The sequence below is a fragment of the Cupressus sempervirens genome, chromosome 7, assembly GCF_028749045.1.
Source record: "Cupressus sempervirens isolate cs-2001-9-10 chromosome 7, ASM2874904v1, whole genome shotgun sequence".
NCBI lineage: Eukaryota > Viridiplantae > Streptophyta > Pinopsida > Cupressales > Cupressaceae > Cupressus > Cupressus sempervirens.
Genome location: NC_143124.1, coordinates 638,347,112 through 638,367,168, shown reverse-complemented (window position 1 = coordinate 638,367,168; position 20,057 = coordinate 638,347,112). Strand labels below are relative to the sequence as shown.

At 36.8% G+C, this 20,057-nt stretch overlaps 1 protein-coding gene across 1 annotated transcript in view; it reads right to left on the bottom strand.

Annotated features, from left to right (window-relative positions):
• Positions 1-20,057, bottom strand: part of LOC149548300 (DEAD-box ATP-dependent RNA helicase 31-like) — a 59,779-nt gene that overhangs the window by 20,603 nt on the left and 19,119 nt on the right. The window contains exons 5-8 of the mRNA XM_089792394.1: positions 4,694-4,900; positions 4,506-4,592; positions 4,310-4,405; positions 4,015-4,230 (exon numbers count right to left, since the gene is read on the bottom strand). Coding sequence (XP_089648520.1) covers positions 4,015-4,230; positions 4,310-4,405; positions 4,506-4,592; positions 4,694-4,900 — 606 coding nt within the window. The remainder of the gene's footprint in view (positions 1-4,014; positions 4,231-4,309; positions 4,406-4,505; positions 4,593-4,693; positions 4,901-20,057) is intronic.

Here is a 20,057-nt window from a genome sequence, read left to right as displayed (position 1 = left end):
ATTTGGAATATAGCTCTAACTTTTTAGTTTAGAAAATTCGTTTGTTACACAAAGAAGCTTTGGGATGTAGCATTTGAGTTTGTTGACTTGAATATGACCATTTAAGATCTTGCTAGAGCCACTTTGCTTGATGTGGATGACTATAATGATGATGATGACAATACAAGTGACAACAGTTTTGTTCCAATCTACCACTGTCAAATGCTAAGATGCCACGGATCTGAATTTTCTGATAATTCATTTAATGAGTTATCAATGATGAACACTTTCCTGATTCATGAGCATTGAATCATGTTTCAAACTTTTGCGAAATATATTTTATAATTCATTTTGTAATTCGATAATTCAATGTGATGATTTTCTTTAGAATCATGACCATAGATCAATGATCAAGTATTTAAATTTAAACACCTTATGGAAGGATTGGGTTCATAGCTTTGTGAAGGAATTGTAATTTTCACAACACTGAACTGCTTACACTCTCTACACAACTTATAACCTGCAAAATGCATGTGTTTTCCATTTCAAGGTGCTGGGATGTAACAATGTTACAAGGATTTGTAAAAAAAATCACAAGCAAAATCCATCTACCATCATAATTCACAAAAAAATAAAGGTGAAGTTACTATTTTATTTAAATAGGAGCTGCAATAGTAGTACATAGCCTGAAAATGTGAGTTACAAAAATGATATCTCAGTTGAAATAACAGAAAAAGGATAACAATACAACATGAGAAAGAACTAAGAACTGACTTGAAAATGAAGTCTAAAGCATACACATGCTTCTCCAAAACAATTGCATTGAAGTAGAAACCAAAACCTCTTCGACCATATGCACTCCAATAGCAAATTTTCAAGCCCACTAATAGACTCCAATAGCTCCAAAGTGAAGAAGTCGACTAATCTCGTCATAATGGTCCCTCAAAAATGAGTTTAACCCTCTCAAACTGACTCATAAATAGTTCCTAGATACCCTCTTTATGTTTTGCAACTACCATATATACATGGCCACACCTAGTCATCCCTTTGACCCAATAAGTGTTGCTTCTTTTCATCCATGCATCATAAACAATATTAATAATATGATCTATTATCACATCACTTTCATAATTTTCTTACATTTTAAATATAAAAGTTCACTTCTATTTTTAGCCACCCACAGCCAAAAAGTGTTCCAATGTGTCACTAGATCGTTGATCTCCTAGTTCAAAAAGGTGTAAAACTTGGATGATAACAAGGACATTACAAAGTTGAATGCACATCAACGCATGATTGCACGTGCTTCAACATGGTTACACGTGCTTCAAATCTTAAGTGGTATATGGATAGACCTGGCAACATTCTTCCAAGGTATAAATAATTAACTAAGGAGTAGCCACTCAAATAACTTTAAGAAAACATATAGTCTAGAGGAAGGTTCATAAATCAAAGTTGAGAAAGTAACACGTATGGAACTAGATGGCTACAAGACTTTTGCAAGGATTGTCAAGTAGACTATGCATATGCCAAACAAGTTAGCTGGCAGTGAGTATATGGACCTGAAAGATTGACACAAATTTATGCCATTCATCATCTCTTATATGTTTCTAGTCAATGTATAGTTGTATGATTGTATCCAATCCCTAAGGAAGAATGAACTTGCCATTGCAAGATTGGAAAAGCTTGTTGGTGAACATCAGATACCTTGCATCTCATTAATTGGACACACTTGAGCATGGTCAACGAGTAATGACACGATGCATATTGAATCGAAGGAACCACAAGCTGTTGATGAGCAAAATTAAGCTCATAGAGAATTGAAAGAGTTCACATTCATTGCATGACAAGGATACAACTCATTCTAGTGATTCTAATGATGATGAAAGGTTTCCAAGACACCAATCAATGGTGAATGACAGATCACATTTTTTAGAATTTTGCTCAAGCCTCAAACAAAAACCAGAAATGGATATCTTTTAATGGCATCCCTGTTTTGTCGCTTTTTTGTCAATTGATGACATTTTCAGCTCATTTTAATCTTTAAATTATGTAGTGGATTCCAGGTTTTAATACCTAGGGGAGTTCCCAACTACAGAGGATGGCTAACCATCTTGGGAACACCTAGGACTAGTCATTTCCAAATGGTCAGGGACGTTTCCAAGCATTTTAGAGGGTTGAGCAGCTATCAAGGATGGGAGGGGGCATAGTTGGGCATAATCGCTGAATAATCGGCGAGTTTCTACTAATCGCCGAGTTTTTGGGACTGGCAAGTTTTTCCCAAATTTAATCGCAAGAAAAAATCGCCGAGTTTTTCAGAAAAACTCTTTTTTAAATTTTTTTTTTTTTTTTTTTTTTTTTATTGTTAAAAACAAAAGGCAAAAAGCCTATATATATTATGTAAGATAGAGAGTTACAATATGCTAGTAGAGCTAGGAAGAGGAAAATGTGATTGTAATGATGTTTCTACTTCTAGTTTGACACAAATTATTTACTATTATGCTTCCCACCATCAGCATTCAGCATGAGAATGTGATTTTGTACCCACTATGCATTTATATATATCTAAACTCTTGCTTCTTTCTTTTGTGTTCTCTATAATGAACTCATTAGATGCATCTTCTCATTGAAATTTGCAAAAAAATGTATTTTGAATTAAATTTTAGCGATTTTTTTAGGTTCCCGAATTTTTCGGAGTTTTTTTTTTTTAAATGGCCGAGTTTTTCCCGATTAAACTTTTGGGGGGCTCGGCGAGTTTTTGAATTTGGCGAGTTTTCCAACTATGGGAGGGGGTGTCCCCTACACGTCATATTGACCCTAAAAAGTCAAGGAAACAAGGACAAGAAGCTTTGTGGCACTATGTTTCACAACTCGTAAAAAATTAAAATCAAGTGAGCACATTTTACTCAAGGGTTGTATTTGATGGGACATGGCTATCCTCCCCACAAACTGCAGCATTGACTATATTTCAAAAAAACGAAAACACGATGAATTTTTTTGAAATTTTAAGCATTTGATCTTCATGATCTGTATATTTTGTGATCGAAAACAACAAAAAAATTTAGAAAATTTCTCTGTGTCTTTTGTGAATCTGAAAAAGAATCATGTTTGACTTTTTTTTGTTTTTGGTGCATTTTGTCTAGAGATTAGCCAGCGCCTATTTGATGTGGCATCTTAGAGTTTTAATTGTTTCTTTATTGACATGGACTATTTTTCCAATTTATCTAATTCATTTTATTTGTGAATTGTTAGTTTAAGCTCCACTTTTAAAGCCCTACTCATCTTCATATGCCTGCCCTACATACACCTCCCAATATCAACCTATTTCCTAGTCCACTCCACCTTAACTTTTATGTGACGACAATATTATGTGCATTTTGCCTATTGTTGCTTAGGGAAATTTATTCCCAAATGTTTTAAAGAGTCTTTCATGTCTGTAATCCCACAAGGAATTGCAGCACCCAAAACATCCAAGACATTCATGGTTGGCCTTCTCTTATTTTATTTGTATGTATTGGAGTAAAAATTGAGAAAGATTTGCTTACTAGTAAATTATTTCTTACATGTCAACTTGTGAGAATAATTACAGTAGTTAGAGCCTACAAACCTAGTAAACTGATGCTTCCAGTTGTGCATTAGAATGGTGGTGGTGATCTTTCTATCTCTTAGAGGAATTGACACATTCTTTCATAAACTTGAAGATGTGTCAACAAACAAGAGCAAATCTTAAAACAGGAAGAAAGAAGGGCACAGAATGCAAGAGGACAGTTACCTCACAGACTGAATATACATTCATAAATATTCTGAAAAGCAATTCCACCTAGGTGTGGAAGGAGAAATATAATGTTTATTGGTGATCTCTATTTTAAGGGGATGTTAATAACTTAATAATGACAGTCTCTATTTAAAGATTAAACAAATATTGAAAAAGTTGTAACTGCACTCTTATAGAATCCCCAACAAACAGATACTGAGATAAAAGCAACTGCATAGAAAGTGGAAATCATGGACAAGTAAAAGATTGTACATCACAACCACCTGAACAACAAGAGTGACATCAGGATAATCAACTCCACGGGCTGAGACATCGGATGTAACAAGTATAAGGCCTTTTGATTTCCGAAATTCATCAGAGATACGTGTTCGATAATTCTGAGATTTTCTTGAATGAATCTCACGAACATTCAGTTTCAGCTCAGATAAAATCTCGGCAACTAGCCTAGTAACCATAGCAGTTGTACAGAAAACCAGAACCTGCACATACACAAAATGCAATCAACACAAAACGAAATACAAGAATTAAACTTAGCAATCAAAATTAATTACGTCTGACCTTATAATCAGGATCCTCTGAGATATGCCCCTTTAGAATAGCATAAATTAAGGAGAAATGCCTCTCATGTGAGACAACAATTGATGACTGTAAAACCTGCAGCCAATTTCAACAAACCAATTAGTTAAATTAAAATCCATTCATTTTTAGAAGCATCTATGAGCATATGATAATAAAGAGATTTTTTGGGTAACACCTTTGAGTGAGTTTCCTCGCTACCCTCTTCAACTGTGTTGATAAATTCATGTTCCCTTTTTAAAGCAATTTGGGACATTTGGTTAACCTGCAGACATTATCACCTCCACATATTAGAATCACTTGGGTATTTCACATTAAAACTTGTTCTTTCAGCTGTAGCTATGAGTTCAAAATAGTATGATAGACCTCTTTAGGAACTGTAGCTGAAAATAATAGAGTCTGCCTTTCTTTGGGTAGAGCAGCAATTATTCTTTCTATTGCTTTACGAAATCCCATATCTAGCAAGCGGTCTGCTTCATCAAGTACAAGCACTTTCACTCCTTTTAAACGTCGTGAAAAAGCCGGTGTATTCTCAATATGGTCCTGAAGCCTTCCTGGTGTGGCCACTAACATCTAAAGACAATTTTGTTAATATTCAGGACAAGGATAGAAATTGGACAATATTGATAAAGCCACAGAACCAATATTTATTCAGATCTACAGGAAAAAGATATAGTTTGCTCATTGCAGAAGAGAAAATCTTGTTGTATAACATGCAAAACATGAGTGAAACTGCAAACATTTACAGACTCTTGGACAGAAATAAGAAGCATCTATGTATTCTTTTTTCTGGGTTCAATTGTGTAACAATTTTTTACCATCAATGTTTCGGATCACACTACATGATCCATCGTCAAGATGCTAGAGAGTCAAAGGAAAGACTGCATCTAGAAAGGAATTAAATATAGAAACCAGTCAGGACTGACTGCTTTCAATTTCAAAAACTCCAAAAGCATATTGCATTTCATTTTTCTTGATCTTTACAAATGTGTAAAGGAATCATATAAATTCCAAAAAGCATGCAATGTCCCCTTTTTGGACATTAGAAACCCTAAAGTTCAATTCATGAAATATTAATTTTGGCTTAAGGGAGCTTAATACAAATTTATAAAAAGGGTCAAATCAATATTATAAAGTGGGTTAAAGGTGACGGAAGAAAAAGATGAAAGACAGGAGAAGGAAACCGAAGGGTCACCGTTTTGAGCATAATAGAGGAAAGCTTCATTCATTTGGCGGTTTTGGTTTATGATTCAGAGTACAATTTTCTCTCTTGGAGAGTTATTTGGAAGGCAGAAACCCTCTTGCCAATAGACAGTGGACACAACCCTATTGTCCATGGAGACATCACATCAGGTGTCTCACTTGTGTTTACAGGTTCTTTCTATGTTTTCCAATCTAACTGTAATACTGTGTTTAAGATTGGATATTTTGTTAGCTGGTTATTGTATTGCTGATGTATAATGCAATAACATATTTTGAGGTGTTTTAATGAGCATTTACTGGTTCATGGTTGGTTTATTCTGCTAGTTCTATTTGCAAAAGATGTATGTTGTTTTCTGAAAATTATTTATTGGTAAATGTAGGGAAAATATCCTCCCAGATATTACAGTGGTATCAGAGCGCCAGCCCTGCCATCCTGTTGGGTCTAATCAGAGGTTTTGTGAACACCAGGGTTATTTGCAGTTCTCAAAAAAATTCAAGAAACCGGTGGTGAAAAGTCTGTTCATATTCCATACCAGTGCCTAAGCATTCTACCATCTATCGTGGATTCCTAAAAATATTTTTTCTGCAGTAAATGTTCAAATCTGCCTGAAAGTATTGTATCTATGCTGAGAGAAATTTAGGAATGAATAATATCTGGGAGTTAATAATATTTACCAGAGGCTAACACGTCGCTGCATATTAAAGGAGTGTTAAAAATTAATACTAGCTCCATTGGGTCTTTAGCTTTGGGGGGGCCAAATTCAGACTTTTACACTTGAATATAGAAGCCGGGTTTTTATTTATGGAAATGAAGTGAATATTTCAAAGGTGAGGTCATCGTCAAATACATCTACAGTAAAACTGGATTCAATTTATTTGAAGAATCTTTAAGTTTACTAAGGGCTGTAGTTTAGGTGCATGAATTAAATATTTGCCGTGAGATTATATGCGGCACCTACAGTAATAACATTTGAAAGGTAATGTCATCATCAAATACATCTACAGTAAAACTGGATTCAATTTATTTGAAGAATCTTTAAGTTTACTAAGGGCTGTAGCTTGGGTGCATGAATTAAATATTTGCCATGACATTATATGCGGCACCTACAGTATAAATTTAATAGTTATTTGTGTTCAGGCATTATATCCCAACAAAGTCATTTTATGTTGCATAACATTTTGTGGGCCAGTTCAACCTCTAGTGTGAGAACTATAAAACAAAGGTATTTGCCGATTCAAGTGTATTAAGCATTGTAATCGGGACTTTTGAAACAACTGTATTTTATTGGAGCCACCGACTCAATACGATAATTTAAGCGCTAAATATTGCTATGGTCTGAAGCAAATAATCAATAAACTGTCAGTTTGCTGATGATACTTCTCTGTTTCATGAAGCCTCTGAAGAGAATTTTGTTGCCATGATCAATAAACTTAACTTCTTCTGTAAAATTTCTGGGGCTAGATTATCTCATGCCAAATCTATTTGTCTTGGTTGGAATGATCAACCTCCTAATTGGTTTAGTAAATTTGATTTCCAATGGGGTGGTCCCTCTAAAATTGTTAGATACTTGGGTATCCCTTTCTCTGTTGATCCTCTTTAAAAGAGATGTGGGGTTGGGTCAAGGATAAGATCCATAATAAGCTAAGCAAGTGGCACAATAGGTCTCTATCTCTTGCTGGAAGAATCCAAGTTTGCCAAAAGATTTTGTCTTCTTACAATATATATTATGCCTCTGCTTGGATGTTTAATGACTACCAAGTTTTGGAAATCCAGAAAGCTATTAGAAATTATCTTTGGTCTGATGGGAAGGGAAATAAAAAGTTGCATTCTGTCAATTGGAATTGGTGTCATGTTGATAAGCTCCTTGGGGGCCTTGGGTTGAAAGATCTAAGACTCTGTGGTCTTTCTTTAGCCTCCAAATGGATCTTTCATGCCTTAGAGGGAGGTGATCCTTGGAAAGTTTTGATTCGTAATAATATTGAGAGGGGATATCCTAAAAATGCTAAATTTTGGAAAAATCTTCCTCTCACTGATCTCATTTGTGGTGAATTTCCTATTATAGTTCAAGGCTCGGCAGTTTTTAAATCCATCTGGAAAGCCTGGAACCATGTTAGGCAATTCATCACTAACAAAGAATTCTATGATAATAAAACCCTCCATGGTGAAAGATCCATTTGGTGGAACCTTAAGCTTGGTAATAAACCCCTTGCTCTTACCCAAGGGTGCTCAGCTAAGTATTGGGCTAACCTTGGAATCAAGCAATTCATTGATATCTTTGAAATGGACGGACTTATCCCTTGTGATGCTTTAAAGAATAAATTTAAACTTCCTGAATCTCATAAAAAGACTTATAGTATGATTGTTAAAGCTAGTAATGATATCCCTACCCTATGTCATGTGGACTCTAATAGTTATCTGAAGATAAAATGGCCTGATGGTATCATCATCTCCAAACTTAAAGTGAAGAATATTTATTCTGTTTTAAATTATAATGTTGACATAATCAATCATATTAACAATATCTGGATTACCGATTTCGATATTTCTTCTTGGATGAAGGTTTTTGATTATCTTTGGAAAAGTTCTATTGATCCTAAAATTAAAAGTTTTAAATGGTTACTTATTCTTAATAAGTTGCCTATTAGGAACTCCTTCTCTGATATTAACTATTGCAGCATTTGTAGAACCCCAGAAACGGGAAAGCATATTTTCTTTGAGTGCACTTTTGCCAAAGAGGTTTGGTTAATGTTTGGTATTTCTATCCCTTCTAATTTCAGTATTTTTGAAGTTATTATTGGCTTTATCCTTAATGCTAGAAAAGATGTTAATATGTTTTGGGATATTACCTCATCTTACATTTTATGGCAAATTTGGAAGTGCAGAAATGAAGAAAGGTTTCAAAATATCCCCAGAATGCTTACTGAGGTTTTCCGAAGTCTCACTTATTTTAAAAATCTTTTGCAGATTCAGATGACCATGAAAATCAACAAGGCTAAATTCAAAAGGCTGCTCAAGGACGATCCTACTACATTTTTTGCGAATGAGGTTAATCATGGATACTTCTGGAGGCTGCACTTGGATAACATACATGTTTTCAATCAAACCTTTAGTAGGTTTAGCAATGAGATTAAAAGAAGACCTCACAATGCTTCTAGTGAGATGGTTTACATGCAGAATCAAATTCAAGATCCGAAAAGCATGGTGTGGATGGATGGACCCTTGGGCTGGATAGCTTGGGTGGACACCTAGGCTGATGAGCTTTACTTGGTGTCATGGTCTATGATTTTGTTCTGTTGTTTCGTTGTATATACTTCATTTTTTATGGTGTGAGGCTTGGCCTCTGAACTTTGATTCTTTGTGATCTCTTGTAATTTTGATCTCCTCATTTCTAATATAAAAATAATCAAAAAATTCAGCACCTAAGATTGGACAATACATTAACAGCATGGCTATTGATTCTACGATGGTCTATGAATGTTAAGTATGTTGAATATTGCAGCTGCGATAGAGATCTTTACCCCTGAATATATGGACATTATTACCATTATTGTTACCTTCAGCTGAAAAGGATACTTATGTTTAAATTGTAATATTAAATGTAATGAAATGTATCATTCGACATGCGTTGAGGCATGGAAATTCGAAGAGTTGTAATAAAGAGTCACGTTTAGGGAAATTGGAGAGACCTTCGGTTGAAATGTGAATAGTCTCTCCTTAAGTTATATATATCGCATCAAGTGATAAGAATTGTACACTTGAACTTTTATGATCAATAAAATGGCATTTTTGTTGTGTGACTGGATTTTTCCCTTCATTCTAGAAGGGTTTTCCAAGGATTTTTCCCTTCATTCTAGAAGGGTTTTCCAAGGATATTTCTGGTGCTTATTGTTTCATTTTTCTCTTTCTTATTGTTGTTTATCATCATTGATCTCTGGGCTCAAAACTTAACAGAGTAATAAGTTTTGGTCCGAGGAGGAGTGCCTATTCTATGGTACACAGTAGTAGACAGAGCTTCAAATTCATACAGTTATTGTTTTGTATCTTCCTCAGTCATTCTATGCCATTTATGTGATGTAGCAAGAACAACGTTTGGGATTTGTGGAGATAAAATAAGCATTGGTACTTATCATATACGAGAGTGCTTCGAAATTTTAGTTGCCGCAAACTTGAGTGTTGGGCCCAATAGTCCACAATCGAGCTTTCATCTAGGAAGCCATTTCTAGAGAATATATGTGGGAGTTACGTTACAGAGAATGAACATATGAAGAAGCGTACCAAATGGTGAATGGTTGTATTCGAAACTGGAATACAGCTATCGCAATCATTAGCGGGAGATGTTGGTGACAGGTGGCAGCCGGGTCTGTGAAATAAGTCTTTGCTTGGCGCTTGGTAATATTGGCATGTGAGATTTTTACAGAAGCAGAAAAAGTGTTACTCCTCATAGCCAAATATCTGTTGTATAGTTTTTGCAAAAAGAACTAACGGTTTTTCTCTGCTGGAAGTTTCCTGCAGTTTCTTTATTCATCCTAGATGGTTTTGTCATGCGGCAATCCTTATGGTTAAAGAAAAAGTATTTTGCAGCGTTCGCAGGGAATATTTGGTAAACATTACTGGGAAACAGATGAGGAAATGACAGTATTCAATAAAAATAGGATGCTACAGTTTGATCAGTCCATCGGTAGCTGGGAACTTGAGTACCACGACTGTTGGAGATAATTCATAGTTGGGTTGTTGGGCGAAGATTGAGCTTGCTTTGAAATTCTGGTTGGTTAGATGCATTACCGTGGAGGGGTATTTGCATATTGGCTGTCTGACTTAGCTTAGGCTGTGTAACAGCCCAGTGGATTGAAAGATGGGCCTTTGCGTAACTGAGTTTGATAAAATAATTTTTGATACCTCCTAAGCAGTTATTTTTCATTGGAACATTTGAATTTAACTTGTGTGAAGACAAATATTTCAACACAGGTAGTGGTAGAGACTCAGAAAAAATGAACATCTTCAGTTGGGACAAATATAAGAAGAACTTCAGAAAAGGAAGGTTGGCAACGCTTTCGACAAACCAAACACAACGGGGTGTAGCAACAACAAGCAGATTGCCACTGGCTGGGAACAATTTAGAAGCTAAACATCTGGGCGCTCTACAGGTTTGAAATGAATCTGCCCATTTAAATATTTTAATACATGTCACCAGTCTGATTTTGGATCTGCCATATGAATAGCGGCTGGGACCGATGGCTTAGTGTTGTAGCAGAATGGACACTTGCACTTTTCAGTAACAGTTCATTGACACCTTACAAGACTGGAAGGAAATTATTGCCGTGTAAAAAGTTTTGATAAGAAAATAACTGTTGGGGAGTTCAGTATGAGGATGTGGCATTTGGGGTTGAACTTTTAAGCCGTCAGCAACTCCACTCGGAACTTGGTCCATGAAAATCCATCTATATACTGCAGAGATTGTAACACCAAGTAGTCCAATTTATAAAACAGCAGTTAGTCCACTTTATAAAACACCTTATTTCACCGTGTCACAGGATATGATTTCAGGATGGGCTACAGAGCTACTTGCAGATTTATATGGGATCCTCGCACCAATTGCTTGAGGACAAGCAAGCACAAGGAGGGAGAACTTGTAATGTCCCTTTTTTGGCACATTAGAAATCCTGAAGTCCAATTAATAAAATATTAATTTCGGCTTGAAGGAGCTTAATGCAAATTATCAAAAAGGGACAAATCAATATTAGAAAGTGGGCTAGAGGTGACAGAAGAAAAAGATGAAGGACGAGAGTAGGAAACTGAATGGTCACCACTTTGAGCATAAAAGAGGAAAGCTTCATTCATTTGGAGGTTTAATTTTATGATTCAGATTACAGTTTTCTCTCTTAGAGAGTTATTTGGAAGGCTTCATCTTTCATCCAGCATGAGGACGGAAACACTGGTCTCAGTAGATAATGGATGCAACCCCATTGTCCGTGGAGATATCACATCAGGTGTCTCACTTGTGCTTACAGCTTCTTTCTTAGTTTTCCAATCCAACTATAATACTGTGTTTAAGATTGGATATTTTAAAAGCTGGTTATTGTATTGCTGATGTATAACGCAATAACGTATTTTGAGGTATTTTAATGAGCATTTACTGGTTCAGGGTTGGATTATTCTGCTGTTTTATTTGCAAAAGATGTATGTTGTTTTCTAAAAATTATGTGTTAGTAAATTGGGCAAAACTGTAATGTCCCCATTTTAGCAGTTGACCAAGTGTGTGCGCGTTAGCCTTGTTCTACATGGTCCCGAGGGCTAACGAAGGGTTTAATGGGATCTTGGAGTGTTTTGGCCTAGTCATTTCCAGTTTGGGCCAAAACGAAGTTGATTTACTCAGTTTCAGGCATACTTACTATTTTTAGTAAGTCGGCAGGACACAGTGCAGGTCAATTTTGGGGATTGGATTCGATACTCCTCGGTGAGAGCTTTCCGATGAGCTATCACTCGCATTATTCGGAGTCCGATTGCTAATACATTTTAATGCCTGAAGTTTTATTAAAGTAACGTCTAATTTAATTGTAAAATATTAAAGTGTTACTTTAATATTTATTTTATGGTGATGTGTACCCAAGGGAGACATAAGGGGTATTTTAATATATGTTTTATATTACACATCTTTTATCCCACATTGCCCATATGAGTTGAGGGGACCCGTGGGAATAGAATAAAAGGAAGCATTTGTGGCTTCATTAGACAGGTTGAATATGAGAAGAAATTGGTGTGTGAGTTGCAGCTTTGTTCTTGGCATTTGAGGACGTCTATCATCGCTTGTAACATTCTAGACGTCATTCCCTTGGGGTTTGGCCTTTGGAATTCTTTCTTATTGGCTTTAGTATCAGGCAGTTTAGTTGCATTTCCGGCTACAGGCAGATTTGATATTTTGCTCATATCTTCTTCACTACTTGTCCGACGCTTATGCCGCTTGGAGGGAATGGTATTATGAAGGTAGTGGACTGATTGGAGGACAAAGTATTGTAGCAGCAAGTTCGTAAGCATGGGCTGGAGTATTATGACAATATTGCTGAAGCAATTAGTGAGTTGATAAATCTGCCATGTATTTGGTTTTATGAATTCTGAAAATAACATTTTATTAGCAGCAGTTCATTTCCACTTTACATATTGTTGTAGTTTCTCTCTTGTTTATGTTGTATGATACCAATTCCATGCACGAAACACAACAAACAAATAAACGCTTGATTTCCAGAGTTATAAGGGGTTTTAAGAGGTTGCATGCAAACTGTTTGACAAAATTCATTTCAGCAAATTGGTTTAGTTTTATGGGACATCCAGGGGTGTCCATTTCAAAAACTTTCCTCCAGGATATTACAAAGTTATGCCCTCTAGAGAAGATTCATGGCAAAGGCGACAAGAGGCAACCAGAAATTTGCAACTTCTTACAATATATGCATGACTTGTCAGAATTAGGAAATTAAGTTTCTCTAGAAAACCTTCTTTAGATTAAGATACTTAAAAAATTTATCTTTTATATAGAAATAAGCAGGTATATATCATAGGAATGAAGAGAGACTATGCTTTAACAAGACAACAGCAATGTGAGAAATGTAAACATAGACACATGATGGTACTCCTATGATTATTACAAATACAAACCGATTACACTTATAATGATAACCCAGCGATACATCAAATATCATTTATATACAAGTATAATTCATAAACATCATCTTACTGTACTATCCCCATCTTTTTAGCAACTCAATGGAGTTCTTAGCCTTTACATTCTCTGAAGGCTAAGTGAAAAAATAAGGAGAAATTGATTAAAATAATTTCTTATAAAGTCATAAAAAAATTAAAATTAAAATTAAACTGTGACTTTATATTTAATTAATTTAATTTTCTAGAAGCACAATTAATTATTGTATTAAAAGGGAGAAGCTTCTAGAGAGTGTTTTTTCTAGAAATACAATTAATTATTGTATTGGAAAGGGGAAAGCTTCTAGAGAATGCAATTAAATAATATTTTATTTCTTTCTAGAAGGGTGAAGGAAAAGAATAAATAGAGGTGAGAACTTCATTGTTACTCCTCTGTTATTGTGAATTACTTTTGATATAAAATTGGGAGAAGAAACTAAGGTTTCCGATTTCAGTCAACCATTGGAAAATGTCAACTCTTCAATGTTGCAACCATTTGAGGTGGTGAAATATCCACTGAATTTGGTATTCATGAGAACTTCAATTCAGGAGTTCTATTTGTACTTAAATTGGAGCATACATTTATTGTTGGCTGCTACAGTATGCAAGAACGATGCTGCACTACAGTACTTATGCTTGATTCATCTCCATCCTTGGGCATCACCATTATCAAGTTCCTCTTGCAGCTATTAGTAGTTAACATTGTAATTTTGGCATTACTATAGTCATTGTAATTCAGAATCAGATTTTGGCATTACTATAGTCATTATTGTAAGCCATTTGTCTTGGCAAACTCATAGCAACATTGTACATGAGAATGAATTCAATAAAGGAGATACATGTTGCATACCATTTGTTTGATGAAATGTCCATCTAATAGCATATATGATCAACATAATAGTTGTATGTCAATTGTTTGTCAAAATGTCAGTTGGCTGTAGGTATGCATTCCATATCTAGTTTCCTTGTATATGCATTGAAAATATCAAAAGAACTGCACTTGCATATTAGTTCATTATAAGAGACATTGTAATATCACTTGCGAACATTCTAAATTTCTTAGCATTGAAAGGCAGCAATACAAGTGTTTGACAATATTCCTTGAGCTAAAATCAGTCAGTTTGGGCAAGGGATATTATAATGGTATCAGAGCTAAATTCTGCCATCCTGAGGGTTCAGCAATTACAAGCCACCTGGGGTTGGTTCTCACAAATTTTTCACTATCAGGGGAGCTTTGTTTGACAAGGAACAAAATTTTATCAGGCAGCCAAACACCATGGGTGACAGGGAAAAGCGTAGCCCACCAAGAGACAATAGGAATGAGGATTAGGAAACAAAGGAATTTTTCAGAGCAATGGTTAGCAAATGGCTCATGCTTTGCAAACACTCACCACCATGGTTGAGCGCATGAACCCAAAAGATAGACAAAATTTGGAACAAGGGCATAACAGGAGTGCAATGGAATCACCTAGAACTCATAGAACTCTTTCCAGAACAACAGGCAGGGCCGCACGTCCTACTTTTGTTAGAGAGGAACCAATACAAGAACCAACAAAGGAAGTTGAGGATGAGACATTTGCAGATATCCTTATGGCTGCAGATGATGAATGGGAATTATTGGCACCGCAAGTTCAGGAGAGGATGACCTTTGAATGCTTTTTAAATCAGAAGAGAGAACATTACAAGTCACTCAAACAAGATAGGAGGCCTAGGGGTCAAAATAGTGAGTTGAAGAGGGCTACAGGCAAGCTTATTAGCCTACATTTGATGTAAGTGGTAAGATGACAGCTCAAGCTTGGATTCATAAGCTTGACACATTCTTGACAATGAGGCCAATGACAGAGATTGAAGCTATCAAATATGCCACTTTGCATTTGGAAGGAGTAGCATATGATTGGTGGTACTATGGTATAGTAACACTTCAGCATAATTAGGTCACAGAGCACTAGGACTTCGTGGAAAGGTTGGTTGAAAGACTTGACAAGAAAGATCCAGAGATTTACTTCTGGGAATTAGCACAGCTGAAACAAACAGGCAACTTGGAGTATTTCATTGGTGCATTTCAGCGGTTGGCAGTCATGGTGCCAAACATTTCAGAGCATAGATTGATAGTTCTTTTCATCAAAGGCCTATCCGAACCACTAAGAGGTTGGATAAAGGTATTTGATCCCATTCTTTACAGGAAGCTATAAAAAAGGCAAGAAGTATGGAACATGCAATCCCAACAAACAAATTTCAGTCCAGAGGAGCATCTTCTAGTAAGGATAACAAACCATTTTATAAAAACAGAAATGACTGATTTTAAAAATGATTCTAAAGATAAAACTCTAGCACCTTTTGACAGGGAAACATTAAATGATTTGAGGAAGAAAAAATTGTGTTTCTACTGTAAAGGACCCTATGATGCAAACCATGACTGTCCTCTTAGACCAAACGGCAAAGCTAATAGAGTTATGTGGGCATACTATGAGGAATCCAAATCAGATAATTCAGACCAGCAGTCCGATATAGAGGAAATAGATGGTGAAAAAAAGGAAGAAAACGCTGAAAACTTGTCTAAAATGGAGTCCACGGATGGGGAAGGAGATAAGCAACTTAGGGAAGCTCGTCTCACTAGTATTAAACAGGAAGGATCATTTCGAATGAAAGGAGTACTTGCTGGACAACGAGTTATAACTTTGGTTGACACCAGTGCCACTCATAATTTCATTGATGCTAGGTTGGTGGAGAAGTGTGGCATACAAACAGAGGAGTTTGGGGGAATTAGAGTGAGGGTAGCTGATGGCTATGTCCTCAATTGTGATCTTAAGAACATTGGACTCCCTTTGGAAGTTAATAATTATGCCTTTAAGGCAGATTTCTATGTTGTGCCTATGGGAGATATAGATATAGTCCTTGGCATGAGCTGGTTACACGAAATTGGTGAGTTCACTCTTAATCTCAAGGAGATGGAGATGAGGTTTAAAGTGAATGGGAAGACATTGACTCTTAAGGCAATCAAGGGCAGTGATTTCAGAATGGTCTCTTTCTGGAGGATGGTTAGATTGATTCGACATGATCAGGTAGAGTTGGCAACAAATAATGTCATCACAGGAGGGACAGCAGAAGATTGAATATCCTCCTGATATTCAAGAGCTTAGAGTTAAACACTCTAAGGTGTTCAGTGGCATTCCACCAAGTAGACCACCAGATAGGGGTATTGAGAACATTATTGAGTTAGAGGAGGGGGCTAAGCCCGTCATGATTACACCTTACAGGCATCCGAAGAGGTTGAAGGATGAAATTGAAAAAACCATAAAGGTGTTACTTGCTATGGACCACATTAGCCTAAGTCTCCTTTCACTTCTTTAGTGGTGTTGGTGAAGAAAAAGGATGGGACATTAAGGATGTGCATTGATTACAAGGTGTTTGATAGGAAGACAATTAAAAATAGGTACCCCATTCCCAGGATCGATCAGTTGATAGATGAGCTTCATGGAGCTTGCTTCTTCTCAAAAATAGATTTGAGATCAAGTCATCACCACATCAGAGTTAGAGAGCAGGACATCAAGAAGACAGCCTTTAGATGTCATTGTGGTCATTTTGAGTTTTTAGTTATGCCATTTGGGCTAACTAATGCACCTGCTACTTTTCAGGCAAAAATGAATAGGATTTTCCATCCTTAGTTGAGGAAATGTGTACTTGTCTTCTTCGATTATATCGTGGTGTACAGTAGATCTTGGGAGGAGCACTTGGTTCACCTTGACACAATGTTGGATATATTGGGCAAATAGTCCTTGTTTGCAAAGGAGTCAAAATGTGATTTGGGTATCATAGAGTTGTTGTATTTGGGTCACATCATCAGTATAGAAGGCGTACGCATGGATCTTGAAAAGATTCGTGCCATTGTTGAGTGGCATTCACTGGTGAACCTTCGGCTATTTGGGATTATGTGGTTTCTACAAGAGGTTTGTGGATGGATATTCCAAGCATGCAACACCCTTGACAGATTTGATGAGAAAGGGAGCTTTCTTGTGGACTCCTAAGGCACACAAGTGTTTTGAGATATTTAAGGAGTTGATGACTTCCTGTCCAATGTTGGCAATACCAGATTTCAGCAAACCTTTTGAGCTACACTGTGATGCTTCCGGAGAGGGCATTGGAGCGATGCTTATGTAGGAGAAGCACCCTATTGCTTATGAGAGTAGGAAATTAAGAGGGTCAGAGAGGAGCTTCAACATATATGATAAGGAGATGTTAGCCATTATGCATACTTTGGCTAAATTCAAGCAATATTTGGTAGGTAGCATATTTTGTATCAAAACCAACCATAATAGCCTAAAACATTTTTTGGGGCAGCGAGATCTCAATAATAGGCAGCAGAAGTGGGTGAGCAAGTTATAGTCCTATGACTTTGATATTACTTATTTTAAGGGGACATAGAATGTAGTTGTTGATGCTTTATCATATAGGCCCCATTTGAGCTTATTGATAGATATATCGAAGGATTGGAGACACTTGATCCTTGCAGAGTATGCAAAGGATGTGTGGACAGCCGGATTCATAGATGGAACTATTCAAGACAGCAGATTCACTGGTGAACCTTGGGTTATCTGGGATTATGTGGTTTCTACAGGAGGTTTGTGGATGGATATTCTAGGCATGCAGCATCCTTGACAGATTTGATGAGAAAGGGAGCTTTCTTGTGGACTCCTGAGGCACATGAGTGTTTTGAGAAATTTAAGGAGTTGATGACTTTCTGTCCAGTGTTAGCATTACCAGATTTCAGCAAACCTTTTGAGCTACACTGTGATGCTTCCGGAGAGGGCATTAGAGCAGTGCTTATACAAGAGAAGCACCCTATTGCTTATGAGAGCAGGAAATTAGGAGGGCCGGAGCGGAGCTTCAACATATATGATAAGGAGATGTCAGCCATTATGCATGCTTTGGCTAAATTCTGACAATATTTGGTAGGTAGCAAATTTTGTATCAAAACCGACCATAATAGCCTAAAACACTTTTTGGGGCAGCGAGATCTCAATAATAGGCAGCAGAAGTGGGTGAGCAAGTTACAGTCTTATGACTTTGATATTACTTATTTTAAGGGGACACAGAATGTAGTTGCTGATGCTTTATCATGTAGGCCCCATTTGAGCTTATTGACAGATATATCGGAGGATTAGAGACGCTTGATCCTTGCAGAGTATGCAAAAGATGCATGGACAGCCGGATTCATAGATGGAACTATTCAGGACAGCAGATACACCCTTGTGAATGAGCTCATCATTTACAAAGGGTGAATATTTTTGGTTCCAAGCTCAATAGTGAGGAGGAGGATTCTAAAATCTTTTCATAATTCACCTATGGCAGGACATCCTGGTTTCTACAAGACATACCGGCAAATTAGAGAGCGCTTCACATAGAAAGGGCTCAAAGCAGAGGTACTTCAGTATGTTAGGGAGTGTCCCACCTACCTGCGGAATAAGTAGGAACACTCCTATCCAGCCGATTTACTTCAGCCACTTCCGATTCCTGATAGGAAGTGGGAGTGTTTATCTATGGACTTCATCACAGGACTGCCTAGAGCCCAAGGCAGGGACTGCATATATGTGGTTGTGGATCATCTTACGAAGTTTGCACACTTCTTTCTGATCACTACTACATACACTGCTACACAAGTGGCAGAGTTGTTCTTCAAGGAGATATTCAAATTACATGGCTTACCTTGAAGCATTGTGAGTGATAGAGATAGCAAGTTTATGAGTCACTTTTGACAAGAGCTATTCAGGTTGTGTGCGACAGAGCTCACTCCGAGTACTAGCTACCACCCTCAAACAGATGGTCAAACAGAGATAGTGAATAAATGGGTGGAGGAATATCTTAGAAATTATACAGTAGGGAAACAGAAGGCATGGTTAAAGTGGATTTATCTCTATGAGTATTGCTACAATACCACTTATCACATATCTATTCAGATGTCACCCTTTATGGCCCTGTATGGGTATGAGGCACCCAATTTATCTCTATGAGTATTGCTACAATACCACTTATCACATGTCTATTCAGATGTCACCCTTTATGGCCCTGTATGGGTATGAGGCACCCAATTTTATGAATCTATTTTTGAGTGATAGTGGAGTGCCCAGTGTAGGTGATTTGTTACAGGAAAGTCAAGACATTGTTAAGACTCTCAAGGATAATATAACCAACGCACAGAATCAACAAAAGCAGTATGCAGACCAGAAGAGGATTGAGCAAACTTTTGAAGTTGGAGATATGGTGTATCTTATGTTGCAACCTTACTATCAATCCACTCTCAAGAAGAGTGGTGCCAAGAAACTTAAGTCACAATACTATGGTCCATTCAGGATTATCAAGAAAGTGGGAGAGGTGGTTTATGAGTTAGATTTGCCAGTCAAGAGCAAGGTGCACGATGTTTTTCATGTGTCACGCCTCAAGAAGGCGCTAGGACATCATATTGTTCCTTCTACAGTGCTTCCACCTTTGGATGATGAGGGAAAATTGTTATTGGTGCCAAAGGCTATCATTGATTTCTGGGAAAGAAACTTGAGGTGGTGTACTATAAGGGAGTATTTGGTGAAATGGAAGGACCTGTTAGTAGAGGATGCGACATGGGAAAACGAGGAGATTTTGCAACATCCGGACTTGAAGTTGCTTGAGAACAAGCAATTTCAAGGAGGGTGGATTGTAATGTCCCCATCTTTTTAGCAACTCAGTGGAGTTCTTAGCCTTTACATTCTCCGAAGGCTAAGTGAAGAAACAAGGAAAAATTGATTAAATTAATTTTTTATAAAGTCATTGAAAAAAATAAAAAATTAAAATTAAAAGGAGACTTCA